General features: G+C 40.3%; 1 protein-coding gene across 2 annotated transcripts in view; it reads left to right on the top strand.

Annotated features, from left to right (window-relative positions):
- Nucleotides 1–17,877, top strand: part of plekhg5 (pleckstrin homology and RhoGEF domain containing G5) — a 187,643-nt gene that overhangs the window by 105,100 nt on the left and 64,666 nt on the right. For both annotated transcript variants that reach the window (XM_031905609.1, XM_012967360.3), the window contains one exon: nucleotides 13,462–13,564. In XM_031905609.1, the coding sequence (XP_031761469.1) occupies nucleotides 13,462–13,564 (103 nt within the window). The remainder of the gene's footprint in view (nucleotides 1–13,461; nucleotides 13,565–17,877) is intronic.

Genomic DNA, 17,877 nt, shown 5'->3' with positions numbered 1-17,877 from the left:
TCCCGCAATTTGGATCTTTCTGGATTTCAGGATAATGGATGGCTTACCTGTACAGTACTATATTCCCTATGTAAGGTTAATTGACTGAGCTGTCTTTCAGTCACAACAAGTCATTGCAATGTTGCTGTTGATATTTATTTAACATAGAAAATAACAACAGGAATGCAGTTGTTTTACAATTATATGCAAAGATTGCAGGTCAATTTATAGAAAATCACTATATTGTTACAATTTAGCGAATTCCAAATTGCTTGATTGGTAGGAGCTGTGTAATCGTAATTTTAATATAAAAACTTAATTGATTGACCAGTTGCGGCAGCACACTATTTAGCACTGTGCTTGCTTATTGCTTCTTGTCAGATAAATAACAGTAGTCTCTGGTTCTCTCTATGGCAGGATCGTCTGCTTCCATAGATTCGTGCCACACATTACTAAATGTAGCCCCCTAAAGGCAACAAGGCTGTCACCGCTCCCAGTAGAAGAGCTTTCTCTTTCTCAGAGAGCAGTAAGCAGGCAGCTCACAAATATTTTTCTTGGCATTCCATAATAATAAAAATGTTGTCTTTAGGCCTTTATTATACCACTCCTTGTGTAATTAAACATGAAAAGCGCCCTGACCAAACCTTTCTGTATTAACTGTATCTCTGCAGGCTGATACCTCCCAACAGCAACCATTTAAAAATCAGGCAATTTTGGGAATGCTTTTTACTTGCTGCTGGAACATTGTTGCTGGGATTTAGCAACAAAAACATTAGTAAGGTTGGGAACTAATGTTGGGGACAAGTTTGGCATTCCAGTTTATATCACTGTTTTTTAGTTGTGTTAATGGCAGTCGGGTTCTACCACTTTTATCTAAGATAACCAAATCTGTATGGATTTTACTTTGTACATGAGTAAGGGATCTGTTGCTATGAAGTAGAAAGCAGTGAATTGTCAATAATGTCAGCAAACCCTGGAGCCTCAAGGGTTACTTTCAATGCAATAGGGATGTTCTAGCCCAAACCATGAAAAATGGTGCCAGACCATTATTCTTCTTTCATCAAACCACTCAGAATCCACCACACCCACCACAACTCCTTTGTTACAATAATGCCAGAAATGAGTAGAATGGTGGTGACCTTTATACCACTCCAGTTGATACTTGACATTGTGTATGGTGATGTTAGTCTTTTGTGCAGCTGTTGTCCATTAAAAATGAATAGTTCTAGTGTATTTGTTAGTTTCCCCAGTTCCATTTAACATAGGCACAGTATGTATCTTATTTATAGCATAGCTTGGTCAGCTTGTGGCCTTCCAAACAGCTGTTGTACTGGCACCAAAGGAATAACCTTCATGTTGGTTTACCTTGAGCCTCATGTCTACCATTGAAATCAATACAGAATGGTTTTACTTACAGTCTGACACTTTGCTGGTACCTGCACCAATTGTTATTCTCTTTGCGTTTTATTGTTGGATTAAAACTTTAAATGTGACTTCCATTTGGCAGAGCCCAGTGTTCCGCTCAGGTAACTGCACAGATCAGATCACTTCTTATCTTCTGGGCACAAAATAGCTGTGAATATCAGAGCCATGAGAATTTACTGTCTTTTAACAACGAGTGAATTCATCAATGGACAGTGTGTATTATTCTAATATTGGCATTGTCATATGTGGCAAATGGCATCAGGAATTAGATTGCTGACAAAAAATATATAATGGAATAAGAAAGAAATGGTGTTTCTATTAATTACTGGGCCCCGCAGCAAAATCCTATTTAGGGCCAACTAATTCTTCAGAAAGATTACCTGGTTTGCAAACATATGTTCAAACAGGAAAGGGTGTTACAGGGGACCTGTATAATAAAAGTCCTTTTCAAATTAATCATGAAACGCAAATTCCTTTTTTTTATTAACACACCATACCCATTATAAAAGCATTTAAAAATCCCAGATGTCAATCATATATCATAAGTGCATGCACCTTAGTGCTCAATCAGCAAATCCTTTTTCCCCTGGTCTGGTTGAGGTCTGTACCTTAAACAGAATAATGCACAATGGGTAAGGGGCACACATGTAGGTGCCCCCCTCCCTCCCCTCATGAATTAACACAGCCAGCATTGTATTTGTGGGGGCAGCCACAGGACTGTGGCAATTCTGCATCAAGGGAAGGCAGCGTGCAAAGTGGAAAAAAGGCCACATTGGGCCCATTTGTTACATGTTGCACACTACCTAAATGAGTCCTAAATTGTCAATGGAGCTTCTCAGCAAGGAGCAAGAGGTGAGATAATGGAAATGATGTGTAAATGTGAAAAGTTTCTTTGAATGTCAGGTATTTGTTTATTGCATATTCATTATAAAATCATCTTTTATTTGATGCAGATGTTTAGGAACACAGTAATGTGTGTCCATGCTTGTTTCTGGGTGTGTTCTAGTTGCCTCTGGGGTCTAGGTGGATCTATGTGCTCCAAGCACAACTTATTAGCAATTAGTCACTTTGTAGACAGCTGGCTATGCCAGGTGGTGGGTAGTTTTGAGGAACACTAATCTGTTTGTAACATAGGAGGAGTTTTTCTCCCTGACAATGACTATATACTGAGGAATCCTGGCTGGTTTCCCATTTTACCTTTCTGTGTTCCATGCATGTGGTGGAAAAAGAACATACTGGGCTCTTACTGAGCATGTCTCAGAGATCTGACTAGGAGCAGGCAAGAAGTAACAGGCAGAAAGGCTTTCATTTCAATAGGACTAGTCATACATTCTACACCAGTGATTCTTAACCTATGGGCCAGGAGCCAAAATGGGTTGCCATGCAGTTTAGGATTAGTGTATTTAATCCCCTTTAATAATGTGGAATTTTTTTCTACATTAAAAAAATATTTTGTAAAATTAGACCAATTTTTTGGGTCACAAACCTCATTTTGTAGCTTATAGTCTTTTATAAGGCTGCAGGTGTTAATTACTAAGCGGCCATGTTCTCTTTAGGTCTGATACTAGAAATTCCTAACCAGTAGTAGTAGTAAGAAGGTTTTGCCTAAAGAGAAAGCCACTAAAGATGGCGATACATTATTTAATTTCTACATATTGCTTAGGGGGTAATAATGAGTTTTATTTTTTGGCAGGAATGGTTTCACGACCATGATTTTCACCTTTTGCCATTAGTGAATTTTTTTGCAAAATGGTGCAAAAATTTGCGGCAAAAAAAATAGTTGCATATTTTCTTGAAGTGCGCGCCAATTTTTTTTGACGCACATCATTTTTGGCATTCCACGAATAGACTGTGGAGACTTATTCCCTCCCTACCAAAATTGTCCCCCTTGAATGTAACGCCTAGTCAAGAAAGACACAATGACACCATAGCTTTTTGTGGGTGGAGTTCGGCCACAGCTTTATTACAGAAATCCAACATCAGAGAAAATAGTCCTTGCCATGTATTACAAACTTTACCAAACATCGCAACAACATTTTTTTATAACTGTTTATAACGTATGGGGCAATAGAAAAGGAGGAGGAGTGTGTCTGTTCATTAAGCAGGAATTAAAAGCAAATATTAGGGAGGAAGTGATGGGGTTAACAGAGGGAGCTGAATCCTTATGGGTTGAGCTTCTCACAGATAGTAAAGAATCTACCAAATTAATTGTAGGGGTATGCTATAGACCCCCTAATGTAAGCGAAGAGGAGGAGGCCCAGCTCCTGTTGCAAATAGAAAAGGCTGCTAGTTTGGGGCAAGTGATAATAATGGGGGATTTTAATTACCCTGATATTGACTGGGGCAATAGTACTGCCAGGACAGTAAATGGGAACAAGTTTATAAACTTGCTGCATGACAACTTTATGTCACAGGTTGTTGAGGAGCCAACCAGGAACCATGCTATACTAGATCTAGTGATCTCTAATGACCCAGAACGTATAGCAAATGTGCAAGTGGTTGAACCCCTGGGTAATAGTGACCATAATGTTATTTCATTTAATGTTTGGTGCAGGAAACAAATTTACACGGGGGCAACAAAGACAATGAATTTTAGGAAGGCAAATTTTAGCTCCTTAAGGGCAGCGCTTCAGGGCATAGATTGGGGCATTATGTTTTCTGATAAAAACACAGAGCAGAAATGGTTGTCATTTAAAATGATATTAAATCATTACTGTTCTCAATTTATTCCATTAATAAGAAAAAGTAGAAGTGTTAAGAATCACCCTATGTGGCTTAACTCTGAGGTAAAGAAGTTAATAGGGAGAAAAAGGAAAGCTTTTAAGAAATATAAGTCAGAGGGGACAGTAGCTGCGTTTAATGAATATAAACACTATAACAAGTGTTGTAAAACAGCAATACGGAAGGCAAAGATAGAAAATGAGGAGCGCATCGCGGCCGAGGCCAAGACTAACCCCAAAAAGTTTTTTAAGTATATCAATAGTAAAAAGATGCAGGTTGAGGGTGTGGCCCCATTGAGTTATAATAACAATATGGTTACAGCGGATACAGAAAAGGCAGATGTGCTTAACCAGTTCTTTTCTTCTGTGTATACAGTAGAGGAGCCAGTGGGCCAAGTCCCACCCAATAGCTGCACTGTTGCCTCAGCTCCAACTATACAGTGGTTGGCACAGGATATGGTGCTTAAAGGGTTACACACGATAAATGTAAACAAGGCACCTGGGCCAGATGGCATACACCCTCGGGTACTGAGAGAGCTAGGGGCAGAATTGCAGTGGCCCTTGTTTCTGATATTCTCAGACTCTCTTTCATCAGGTATGGTACCTAGGGATTGGAAGAAGGCGAATGTCATTCCCATATTTAAAAAGGGAGTAAGATCTCAGCCTGGCAATTATAGGCCTGTAAGTTTGACATCCGTGGTGGGCAAGTTATTTGAAGGCTTGTTAAGGGATCACATTCAAAATTATGTAGTGGAGAATGGCATTATGAGCAGTAATCAGCATGGCTTTATGAAGGACAGGTCATGTCAGACCAATTTAATTGCTTTTTATGATGAGGTAAGTAAGAAGCTGGACAGTGGGGATGCAGTAGATATAATCTATTTAGATTTTGCCAAAGCATTTGATACCGTTCCCCACAAACGACTGCTTTCTAAACTAAGGTCTATTGGTCTTAGTGAAGCCGTTTGCACATGGATAGAAAACTGGCTACAGGATCGGGTACAGAGGGTGGTTGTTAATGGTACATTCTCTACTTGGAATAAGGTCCTCAGTGGGGTCCCTCAGGGTTCTGTACTGGGTCCACTTTTGTTTAATTTGTTCATAAATGACTTAGGGGAGGGTATTATGAGTAATGCATCAGTGTTTGCAGATGACACAAAACTCTGCAGACCAGTCAATTCTATCCAGGATGTGACATCCCTGCAGCAGGATCTTGACCAACTGGCAATCTGGGCAGCTAAGTGGCAGATGAGATTTAATGTGAATAAATGTAAGGTCATGCACCTGGGAGCTAAAAATATGCAAGCCCCGTATACCCTTAATGGGACTGCACTAGGCAAATCCATAATGGAGAAGGACCTTGGAGTCCTTGTAGATAATAAACTTGGCTGTAGCAAGCAATGCCAGGCAGCAGCTGCAAGGGCAAACAAGGTTTTGAGCTGTATTAAAAGGGGTATAGATTCACGGGAGGAGGGGGTTATTCTTCCCCTTTACAGAGCGCTGGTAAGGCCCCATCTAGAATATGCTGTTCAGTTTTGGTCTCCAGTGCTCAAACGGGACATTATTGAGTTAGAGAGGGTCCAGAGAAGGGCAACTAAGCTGGTAAAGGGTATGGAAAGTCTCAGTTATGGTGAAAGACTGGCCAAGTTGGGTCTGTTTACACTGGAGAAGAGGCGCTTAAGAGGTGACATGATAACTATGTATAAATATATAAAGGGATCATATAATAACCTTTCTAATGTTTTATTTACCAGTAGGTCCTTCAAACGGACACGAGGGCACCCACTCCGTTTAGAAGAAGGGAGGTTCCATTTAAACATTCGGAAAGGATTTTTTACAGTGAGAGCTGTGAGGTTCTGGAATTCCCTCCCCGAATCAGTCGTGCTGGCTGATACATTATATAACTTTAAGAAGGGGCTGGATGGATTCTTAGCAAGTGAGGGAATACAGGGTTATGGGAGATAGCTCTTAGTACTAGTTGATCCAGGGACTGGTCCGATTGCCATCTTGGAGTCAGGAAGGAATTTTTTCCCCTCTGTGGCAAATTAGAGAGGCTTCAGATGGGGTTTTTTGCCTTCCTCTGGATCAACTAGTAGTTAGGCAGGTTATATATAGGCATTATGGTTGAACTTGATGGACGTATGTCTTTTTTCAACCCAACTTACTATGTATGCCGGCCACTGCAAACACAGTGGGCATGTGAAAACCATCAAACACCACCAGAGATTAAATCGAAATGTAAAGTATATACTGTATATATATAAGTATATATACCCCTGCCATCCCACCCGCGAACATGTAAGTCGCCAGCGGGATGGCAGACGCGGCGGGGCGATTTCAGGAAATCGCCGAAAAAAGACTCGCGAGTCTTTTTCGGCGATTTGCGCTAAATCGCGCCGCCGCGTCTGCCATCCCGCCGGCGACTTACATGTTCGCGGGTGGGATGGCAGGGGTAGGCAACTCAGGGAGATTAGTCGCCCGCGAACAGGGAGTTTTGCCGCGGGCGACTAATCTCCCTGTGTGCCAGAGCCCTAAGACTTGCTCTTACACAGGGAGGGGGGGAGGGAGATGCTGCCGAGTGACACTGCAGGGGAGAGCTGACAGGCAAAAAGGGGGAGGGGGTGAGTATATCTGCTTTTTCTTCCCGCCCAAAGCTAAGCTCTTTAACTCCTTGCTTGCTGGAGGGAATTAAGTACAGACCGGCTCCCCAGTCCCTCAGCGCTTTCTTTAGGCATTTCAGTGCCCTCCATTCCGCTGTTTCGCGAATTTTTTCGAAGATTGACTTGTTTTTCACTGAATCAAAATGGGACAAATTTAGGGGGTCAACTCTGTATATACACATACAGTATATGGCTAAATGTATGTTGACATCTGTTCTACATCTCATTTCAAAACAAATGGTATTAATATAAAGTTGACCCTCCAGTGACTGCTCTGACAGCTTTTAACCCTCTATTGATTTGGGAAGGCTTTCCACTGGATTTGGAACATTGTTGCTGTGATCCGACTGCATTCATACATAAGAAATTGGGAACTAATTTTGGGTGCGCAGGCCTGGCTTGCATTAGCATCCCAATTCATCTCACAGGTGTTCAGTTGGGTTGAGGTAAGAACTCCTTGCAGGCCAGTCCAGTTCTTCCACTCCCATCTATGTAAAGCAATTCTGTATGGACTTTGCTTTGTGCACATGGTTATTGTCCTGCTGTAACATTAAAGGGCCTTTTGTGAAGACTATTCCAAGTTTTTCTCATATAGTGTATGAGTGGAATATTGATGTGTTGGCCGTATTTACCATATAGGCCCTCAGTGGCTGTGCCTAGGGGGGCGGCTTTAGAGAAAAGTCCCAAAATTGAAAATTTAATAATTAATCTCACATGGTTTAAAATGGTCACAGAAAGTACCAGCTATTCCTCTGGCACTAAAATCCAAACATATATCCTGTCTATTATATATTTTGCATTCCATTGATTATTGACATTGATAACATAACAGCTCTATAACAGCTCTATGCATCCTACCTGCTGATCTGTTGCTATCGATTACTTAACTGGGAGCAAACTGTATACCTGTTGTTATTATACCAAAAGGGTTCATACCAAAGCTTCAGTGTAACCCTATGATGCCCCTCTTATTTCAGGGGTCTGCTATGTTCCACATTTAACCCATTGTATTTGCAGCAGCACAAATACTTTGTTGTATTTTCATGGCAATATTAATTGACAGTTATGTCTCTTTGTGCTATGTGAAGACACCACTAGTGAAGATTACTAAATATTTAAACATTCATAAAGCCGAGTGCCTGCCATTGATGTGCCTCAGAAATGAGCTCACATTTCCAGCCCTTAAAGGCAGTTAATAAGGCAACCATGTCATGCTGATCCATCATTACTCACACAGGAGTGAGCTTGTGCAGGATTATATCATTATTCCTGATATTTTTGTTCCTAGAGTAGCTGCACAGTAACATTCAGAAATTAATAACATGAAGACGAATGCTGGAGTGTTATTGAGTTACATAATAAAAAGCACAAACTTTGCCAAGATATAGTAACCCATAGCAGCCAATCAGATGTTTGCACACGAGCAACCACTGTAAAAAAAATCTCTTTATTTGTTTTTATTGGTAACTGTAAAAATCTTGTATTAATTACATCTCCCCTGATTTCCAAAATTGCACAACTGGTGAAGCAATTTAGGGTTAAAACGTATTTGTTATCCAAGTTATTCTTGGAACTGTGACTGAATGATGCGCAAAAATGTTTCCTACTGTATATCTGTAACTTTGTAACCTGTAACCTTCTGAGCCGTGGGGGGACCTGACCAAAAGTTGGACCTCCAAGGGGGGACTTAAACTTAGTGACAACCACAGGCCCAGATTTGTAAGAGGGTCACAAAGGCCCAGGCCACACAGATGCATCTATTTTTGTATATTTGTATTTTCCAGCTCTATAGCTGAATCTGAACCCCTTTCTGCCTCACCAACACAGCATTTAAACAGAGAGGTGAAATCTGCTCATCTTTAGCTAACAATAACGAAATAATGGGTTTACTAAACTGACAGCCTCGACTGTTTGCCCCAGTGTAGGGGCCTATACACCGGGGCAGATTTTCTGTGGCTTAAAAGCATTGTTTTACCCCTGAAGGTTGAAATCTAAGTTTTATCACTAGGGGGCCGATTCATTAAAACACGAGTTCTAATCCCGAATGGGAAAAATTCGGATTGGATACGCTAATTTCTGAAGATCGCAAATATCACGAAAATGTTTACAAAAAAATCGTATTAGTCACGATAATATCGTATTGGCGATCCGAAAATCACAAAATTTTCGTACTGAACGATTGAAAACAGCGGCAGAACCTTTCCTAATTTTTCGCACAAGCGTATGGAAAAGTCGCGCAGGCGTACGAAAAGGTCACGCAAGCACAAAAAAATCGGTGAAAATAAGCTCAGAGCGTTCGTGTCTTAATAAATCTCCCCCATGTGTTCCATTATAGTTTTTCAAACTTAACATGCTGCATTTTGTTGCATTTGTTAAAAATACAGTAAAATAGAGAAATGTGTGCTGAATTTACTAAAAATACACTTGAAGTAATAAAAATGCAAAATATGCATTTTAATGCGTTTGGCATGCACTTCAGTAGACATACATTTAAACACCCATGTGTAAGAATCTTAAGGACTTCCAGATCAGCAGTTTAATGAAAATAAAAATAGTATTAGCCAGCTGATAACAGAGCTGTGAAGATAGATTCTAGGTATTTTAAAAAATGAAGTCTTGCCTGAAAGAAAGCTTGCTTCTGCTACATTGTTTCAATGTCAGAACCAGGAGTTCAGGGACATGCAACTTCTGCTTTCAACTGCAGTCACAAACTTGATTAAAACCAATGAAAATTTTTATTCAAAGGGGAATTGTCACAAAAATTCTCTAAATGGTAGTACAGGTATGGGATCCCTTATCTGGAAATCCGATATCCAGAAAGCTCTGAATTATGGAAAGCCTGTCCCCCATAGACCCCATTTTAATAAAATAATTCATATTTTTAAAAATAAAACAGTGCTTTGTATTTGATCCCAACTAAGATATAATTAATTCTTATTGGATGTAAAATAATCCTATTGGGTTTAATTAATGTTTTATTGATTTATTAGAAGACTTAGGGGCACATTTACTAACCCACGAACGGGCCGAATGCGTCCGTTTGCGTTTTTTCCGTAATGATCGGTAATTTTGCGATTTTTTTCGGCGTCTTTACGATTTTTACGTAAAAACGCGAGTTTTTCGGCGTCTTTACGATTTTTGCGTAAAAACGTGAGTTTTTCGTAGCCATTACGAAAGTTGCGCAAAGTCACGATTTTTTCGTAGCGTTAAAACTTGCGCGAAACGTCGCGCCTTTTAAGTTTTAACGCTACAAAAAAGGCGCGACTTTGCGCGCAAGCGTTAACGCTACGAAAAAATCGCGACTTTGCGCAACTTTCGTAATGGCTACGAAAAACTCGCGTTTTTACGCAAAAATCGTAAAGACGCCGAAAAACTCACGTTTTTACGCAAAAATCGTAAAGACGCCGAAAAAATCGCAAAAAATACGAAAAAGTCGCAAAATGTTCGTTTCCAATCGGAATTTTTCCAATTCGGATTCGAAATCGTGTCTTAGTAAATCAGCCCCTTAAGGTATGGAGATCCAAATTATGGAAGGACCCCTTATCCGGAATACCCTTGGTCCCGAACATTCTGGATAACAGGTCCTATACCTGTAGATATTTAATAAATCGGTTTCACAGATAGTTGTTATTAACTGTTTTTATATATTACGTGAACTGCTTTATAGATTCATTCTTTACTTATATGTAATATGTCTTTTCAATAGCATTTATTTATCATTCTGTGCATCCCCAGTACAATTAAAGAGGAAAAGCTGGTTCCATGAAGAATATTGTCTGTATACAGAGTTCTATCAAATATCACTGGGCTTCTCCAAACAGAAAAAAGCAAATCATACAATTCAGTCTATGTAAATACAGAGAACACAATGTTCTACTAAACCAGTGCTATTATTCTAGTAGGTGCTAGCTAAGTGAACTAGTGGAATTTTCCAGCTCTGTCTAGACAATCATGTGTGAGTAATCTTTTACTGACTGAGAGAGCATAAACCCATGATTAATGTTAATTATGACAGACAGCAAGGGTGTTACTGTGAGAGAGTCAGGGGATGCAGCTGCTGCAAGGAACTCTTATTGCAACCATTCCCTGTTTGCCATCAAATACTTTGCCACTTCAACTACCTCCTTACTTCCTAGCTGCCCATTGGCTGCCCAATTCACCCAGGCCTTCAGGTCACCTCAAGCAATGCGTATTAATAAGTATTAATCTAACCTTTAATATCAGTAATATATATACCATGTGGCACTGTGACTCTCAAAATAAGCATGGTTTTGGTGTTAGTCTTTTGTTCACATAGTTCTTCCTAGTATCAGATCATTAAACCCATCAGACAGTATGCTTCATTTTAATAGCTTACAACAGTTACTAGGGTAATGTAATGAAAAGTCTTACATTTGCTGACATCTAGTAAACCTTAGCAACCAATTAGATGTTTGTTTTCAAACAGCTAACCAGTAAATGCTACCTGCTGATTGGTTGCTATGGGTTACTAGACCAGACCATGGAGCATTAGAGGGTTAGAGACATATGAAAATGTGTGTCATTTAATCATATTTTCAAGAATATCTAGGATAGCAAATAAGTCTTAAATGTCACTCTTTAGTTTACCTTTTGATTAACTTTTAGTATGATGCAGACTGTGATATTCTGAGAAAATGTGCAGTTTGTCATTTTATGTGTTTTTTTGTTATCTAGTTAATTTCTGTTTGTTTCATTTGTTCTATTAGTTCATTAGTTTGTTCTATTTGTTTATTTCTGTTTTAGTTCTATTTGTTCAGCAGCTTTCCACTTTGGTATTTCAGGGCTGTGGCACATGGGGAGATTAGTCGGAGAGAGACTAATCTCCCCGATATGCCATCCCACCGGCAAGAATGTAAATCACTGGTGGGATGGCAAACGCGGCGCGGCGATTTGCCGATATCGGCAAAGTTGCCTCGAGACCTGCAACAAATCTCCCTTGTCGCGGGCGACTAATCTTCCCGATATGCCATCCCACCGGCAAGAATGCCACAGCCCTCAGCAGCTATCTGGCTACTAGGATCTTATTTTCCCTACCAACCAGCCAGAGGTTTGACTAAAAGTGCCCATACACGTGAAGATCCGCCCGCTTGGTGAGGTCGCCAAGCGAGCGGATCTTCTCCCGACATCCCCACCTACGGGTGGGCAATATTGGGAAACATGTAGGCTAATTCGATAGTTTGGCCCAGGGGCGGCCCTGGACCCTATAATGGCAGCAATAGACGAGCCGATGCAGTCCCCGATCCGACTAAATCTTTTAACATGCCCGATCGATATCTGGCCAATTTCAGGCCAGAAATCAGTCAGCCAGGCCCCTCATTCCTGCCCCTACATGGGCTGATAAGCTGCCAAATCGGTCCAAGGGACTGATATCGACAGGCCCGTGTATGGTCACCTTTAGAGATTGGAATAAGTATAGGAGGGGCACTAAATACAAATATAAGTTAAACAAGCCTAAAATTGTAGGCTCACTGAGCAATAGTTTTTAGGCTGCCAGAGTCAGTGACCCCCATCCCCCCATTTGAAAACTGGAAAGAGGTAGAAAATACTAGGGCTTGTACTGGTACAACCAAGTTTATTTGTGATTTAAACTGCTATACTTTCTGTTGGCCCTGAAATAAAATAGGGTGGGTTAAAAGTTCTGTATTTAAAGGAGCATGTGACTACAGGCCAAAGGCAAAAGCCAGAGAATGAGTGGAAAGTAATCTAAACATTTGGCCAAACAGTTGATGTTGTGGCTGCTTGCCTCTCCCAGGTTGGCAGCAAATAAACCTTTAATTCCCACTCCGAGTGTAGTAGTGTTTTGATTGAGTATGTAGTATGCTACATCTAAGGAATCTGTCATCTTATAGGAATATTATTTACAGTCAGTTGGTCCATACTGTCCAATTTTATTACTGTAGTTATTACTGTATTGCTGTAGTTATTACACATATCTCTAACATTTCACCCTGCATCTATTCTCATGAAGAAATCATTATATGCTTATCCTTAAAACAGATGTGGCAAACACATATCATGATCCGCTTAACTAGCGAGTAAAATAATAATCATTAAAAAATCATTATATAGCAATTGGAATGTGTTCCTTTCGTTTAATATACATAACAGCTGTAGGTAAATGTTGCTGCTTCCAGATTGTCTCCTGTTGACTACAGCAGCCATATAAAATTCATCTAAACATGGAGATATATAAATTCCTAGTCTGCCATGCAAGATAACACATTGTGAAGCCACATTATTTTATTATTTTGAGTGACGGATCAGTTCTTAAAGGAAAACTGAACCATACAAAATGGTGACTCAAGGTAACAAATATAAAAGGGATTGCCCTTTTATATCTGTTAACTTGAGCCACCATTTTGTGATGGTCTGTGTTTATATCTGTTAACTCGAGCCATCATTTTGTGATGGTCTGTGTCTTTAAAAGGACACCTAATATGATATAATCTGGGTTCATTTTGAAGGTATAGGTTTCATTTAAGCAACACTCTTAAAGCTTGGCCACAGAGTAGTTTAATCATGATGAATGTCCTCGGCCGCTAAGGGTTGTAAGTAGCCTTGTATGACTTGGCCAGTATATGTTTTCTGCTGGCAGACATGCAAATGACTTTGTTTCTCCTTTCAAGTTGTTCACAAAAGTTTGTGTCTTTTGATAGGTTCGATTCTGGCCCGCAACGTCTCCACTAGGTCATGCCCACCCCGTACCAGTCCTGCATCTGATGTTGAGGAAGATGATGAGGAATTAATGGATGGAAAAGGGTAAACATTCTCTCTTTATTAGCACCAATATCACTATTGAGTTTTATTAGGGGTGCAAGAAAGAGGTATCACTAGTACATAACTTAACATAATGCCAAGTTGCAGAGTCAGACTGGCTGTACAGAAAGTTGCTGGTACAAACACCAAGATTAAATAGCTATACCGTGTATTATACCATGTATTGGCCTACAGGTCAATGTCCCATGACTACAGGAATTACATGAAAGGACAAGTCAGAACAATCCCTACAATCCCAAGGATCCTTTAGCTGGACATATGCTGATGGGTAATGCTACCCAGTACATTAGTTGATATTACTGTCTCTTTAAAAATCATTAAGCCTTACTGGGGGCATAAACATGAAAGTAGCTGATTTGGTGGTTGCCATATCTTTTTATGTTGCAAAATTCTTTGTTCTTGTGAAAATGAATGACTTTCCTGTTTTTCACTAGCCAGAAAAATATGTCAAGGGGACAAAGCTAGACTGCTGTGACCCTTTCCAAGCTGGCAGTTGTTATGTTTCTCTGGAGACCTAGGCAGACAGTCTGCTGATGTGTTCTGTTCTCCCTGATATTTAAACTGCCTGCAGCCTATTCTTTTACTATCACACTGCAATTCAGTGTATTCAGACCTGCGGTTTCACTTCCTGGACGGGATTCCCTTCCATGTCTAATGGCTATCCCATAAAACACAAATCTTGGCATGCCTCAAAGAAAAGCTTTTACCATTAAAGCACATCTACCTTCCACTGGCTTCACTTTACAAGGACCATTTGGACTGGTGTGAAGATACAGTTGGGGAAGATTTTATTCATATGTGCTCACTGCCATTCTGTATGTGAGAAGTACACATGGATAGTGTTTTATGTCTGATGCCAATCACTGATACACATTCTCAATACAAAAATCCATTTAAATAAAGTATCGTCAACTTAGTGTAACGAATTGAGACCCAGTTCCTATAGAGAAGACTATTTTTCTTTTAATGGTGGGGGCAAGTTGTACTTGCTTGCAGTCACCTAACAGAGGCCCACACTGTTATAGGGCAGCAAGTTGCATTGTGGGCATCTTCCTCCCTAAATTCATATAAAATATCCTATAAAATAATAATTCCATTTCTCATTGATCAATAGTTAAGTAGTGTATAACTATTAGCATTGCCCAGTGTCTTCCTGCCTTGTAGCTGTCACTTGTTTTATTCTGTGTTCCCTTTAAAGATACTTAAAAAAACATATTTTATGTGTTGGTGCAGGACACAGTTTGTGCTTTTATTCTGACGGGAAAAACAGATGGTGTCCCTTGCTCGTAAAAATGTGCCTTCTAAACGTCTGTGTTTTTCCTGAAACCGTTTTTTAAAGGGGTGACGACCCTGTCCTACTTAGCAACAAGTGGATTTGGGATAGTAAAAGAGGTCAGGCATGTAGCACTTCTGTAGCATTTCTGCTTAATGTGTTTCATAAATTAGGAGGGGGGGAAGGTTAAGCAAAGTCCATGAAATATACAATGTATACTGTGGCACATCCGTGACTGCGGGGAACGAGGTCCTATAGAGGCAGTTTGTAGGGGAAACATGCAGACGCTGAATATGCACAGTGACCCATGGATTAGTTTAGTATGCAGCTTTTTTAGGTACTGTTACAATAAATGTCACATTGTTAAAGTGAACCCAATTTTATATCTTGGACCATATCTTAAAGAATAACTGCATTAGCACTTTGTGAGCAGCACCATGGCCCAGCATCTACTTTCTACAGATTGTTTGTGCTGCCCTGGTTTCCTCTATTAAGGTAAAATCTCACATCTAACAGTAAAAAGCAGATTCATCAAAATGTGAGATAAGAGTTTACCACAGAAAAATGCAAACATTTCTGCAATGCAAATTGGTGCAGATGGTAAATTGGCCTTAATGACAGTACACCCTAAGCTGCACCACACACACTGGGCAATCTGAGTTGCAAAAATGTTTGCATTTCATTTCTCTATATTCCTTTGTATTCATGTATTTATAACCCATATGTTGGACAGGAGTGTAGTTACAGTAAACCAGACATATTTACATAGCTAAAGCCTGTCCCTAGTAATGGGGCTGCCCCCCTAGGGAGCAAAAAGCAGGAGATATAGGGGCCAAGGCACACACCTTTCTCCAGTGGCAAAGAAACACTGGCATCAGGTGATACTGCCCCTTGTGTAGGCAATGCTATCAATGCCATCTGCCGGTTACCGTGGAAACTTTGGGGAGACTTGCTGCCTAAAAATGCACACTTGCTGCCTAAAAATGCCAGCAAAAGAAAATGCAGCTTCTGCCATTAGACTTAAATGGATTCTGATGCTGGAAAACATGTTTTTACAAAATGCATCAGTTAATAGCACTCTGCCAATAGAATCCTGCATTGAAATCTATTTTTTAAAGAGAAAACAGAATTTTTATATCTAATTTTAAATGTGATGTGGGGCTAGCAACATTCTTAGTTTCCCAGGTGCCCTCAGCTATGTGACCTGTGCTCTGATAAACTTCAGTCACACTTTACTGCTGCGCTGCACGTTGGAGTGATATCACTCCGCTTCCTTCCACCCCTATGGGAAAGTAGCAAGATAACTGCTCCCTGACACCTGTATTGCTAAAAATGCTCCCATGCCCTACCTAGTGGTAGATTATGATAACAGCACTCAATAGTAAAGAGCCAAGTCAAGTTCACTCAATTTATGACTCCTCCAGTTACATGGGAGTAGGAGAAACAATAGGTTACCTGAAAGCAGTTCTAATGTGTAGCACTGGCTCCTTCTAAAAGCTCAGACTCAGGCACAATGCACTGAAATGGCGCCTACACACCAGAATTACAGATAAATAATTTTTTTGGTTAAAGAATACAATTTTGGTAAAATAAATTATTTGTAATGTACACAGCGTAATTTAGTAACAAAAACCAGCCAGCACTACACATTAGAACTGCTTTCCGGTAACCTATTGTTTCTCCTACTCCCATGTAACTGGAGGAGTCCCAAGCCGGACTTGGATTTCTTATATATACTGGGAGCTGCTATCTTGCTACGTTCCCATTGTTCTGCTGAGCAGCTGCTGGGAGGGGGGGTGACATCACTCCAACTTGCAGCTCAGCAGTAAAGTGTGACTGAAGTTTATCAGAGCACAGGTCACATGGCCTATGGCACCCTGGGAAATGGAGAATATGGCTAGCCCCATGTGAAATTTCAAAACTAAATATAAAGAATCTGTTTGTGTTTTTGAATAATGGATTACAATGCACGATTCTGCTGGACAAGCTCTATTAACTGATGCATTTTTAACAAAATCCCTCGACAATATTCATTTAAACTTTAAACTTGCTTGCGTGTTACAAGTGATTGTCATCCCTAACGCCTGTGGCTGTGTGTGTAACACATGACTTTTTCTCTTGTGCTGCTAATTTACATATGACTGTGTATGTGACTGTGTACTGCCCTGGGTGTAGGGTGCAAGAGATAAGTATCGCCAGCAGACGGTGAAGTCACTGTACCGTATGTATCATGGGAGGGGTTTTTAAAAAAGAAAGTTTTGTTCCTTCCAGCAGTGATGACTATAAGGTACCTTATATTGTTTTTGGAACAGTGGGATTGTTTTTCCAACCTTGCCCAGCTCCACATTACCAGACGGCATTCTGACAGCTCTGTTCTCTCCCACTTCCTGCACTCGCTGATGCACAGGGTGTGTTAAATCCTGACCACAAGTGAATTCCCTGGCACTCCCATCTGCAAACACAAAGGGAGAGTTACCCTTCACAGGCGCACAGGATCCCTGAGAAGGAGCTACCCATGAAAATGCTCAGAAAATAAAAGATTAACTGTAATGTTACTGCTTTGTAGGATACTTTAACCCTACATGGGTAGCAATCACTGTTAAGGTGCATTTTAACAAAGGGGAATGACTCAAAATATCCACAGGCCTCATGTGCCTCTAGTCATGCCCCTGGTGCAAAGTGGCATTCTACTCTGCTTTTTGCGCTTTGCACCCTGCCATGCTTGTAATTTACCCCTAAAGTTTGTAAGGTTTTTGCCACAGATTGTTCCTTTTTTCCTATGAACCAGTGGCTGCACTTTGCATCATATTTGCTCTTTGGTTGGTAACTTTCCCTGTAACATTGATATCTAGCCTCATACTCTTTTGCTTTTACACTTGGGGAGTTGCAGTTCAATGACCACCTGGCTAGCCATGGATTGGGCATACTTTCCTTATTACCAACACTTTTACATAAGCACCAAGTTTGCAGCATAACTGTAAGGCTGATCAGTTACAAGTGTGTTTGCTGTGTGGAGCAGTTA

This window comes from Xenopus tropicalis, chromosome 7 (assembly GCF_000004195.4).
Source record: "Xenopus tropicalis strain Nigerian chromosome 7, UCB_Xtro_10.0, whole genome shotgun sequence".
Taxonomy (NCBI): domain Eukaryota; kingdom Metazoa; phylum Chordata; class Amphibia; order Anura; family Pipidae; genus Xenopus; species Xenopus tropicalis.
The sequence above is the reverse complement of the archived record's forward strand: the minus strand, read 5'-3'. Positions and strand labels throughout refer to the sequence as shown.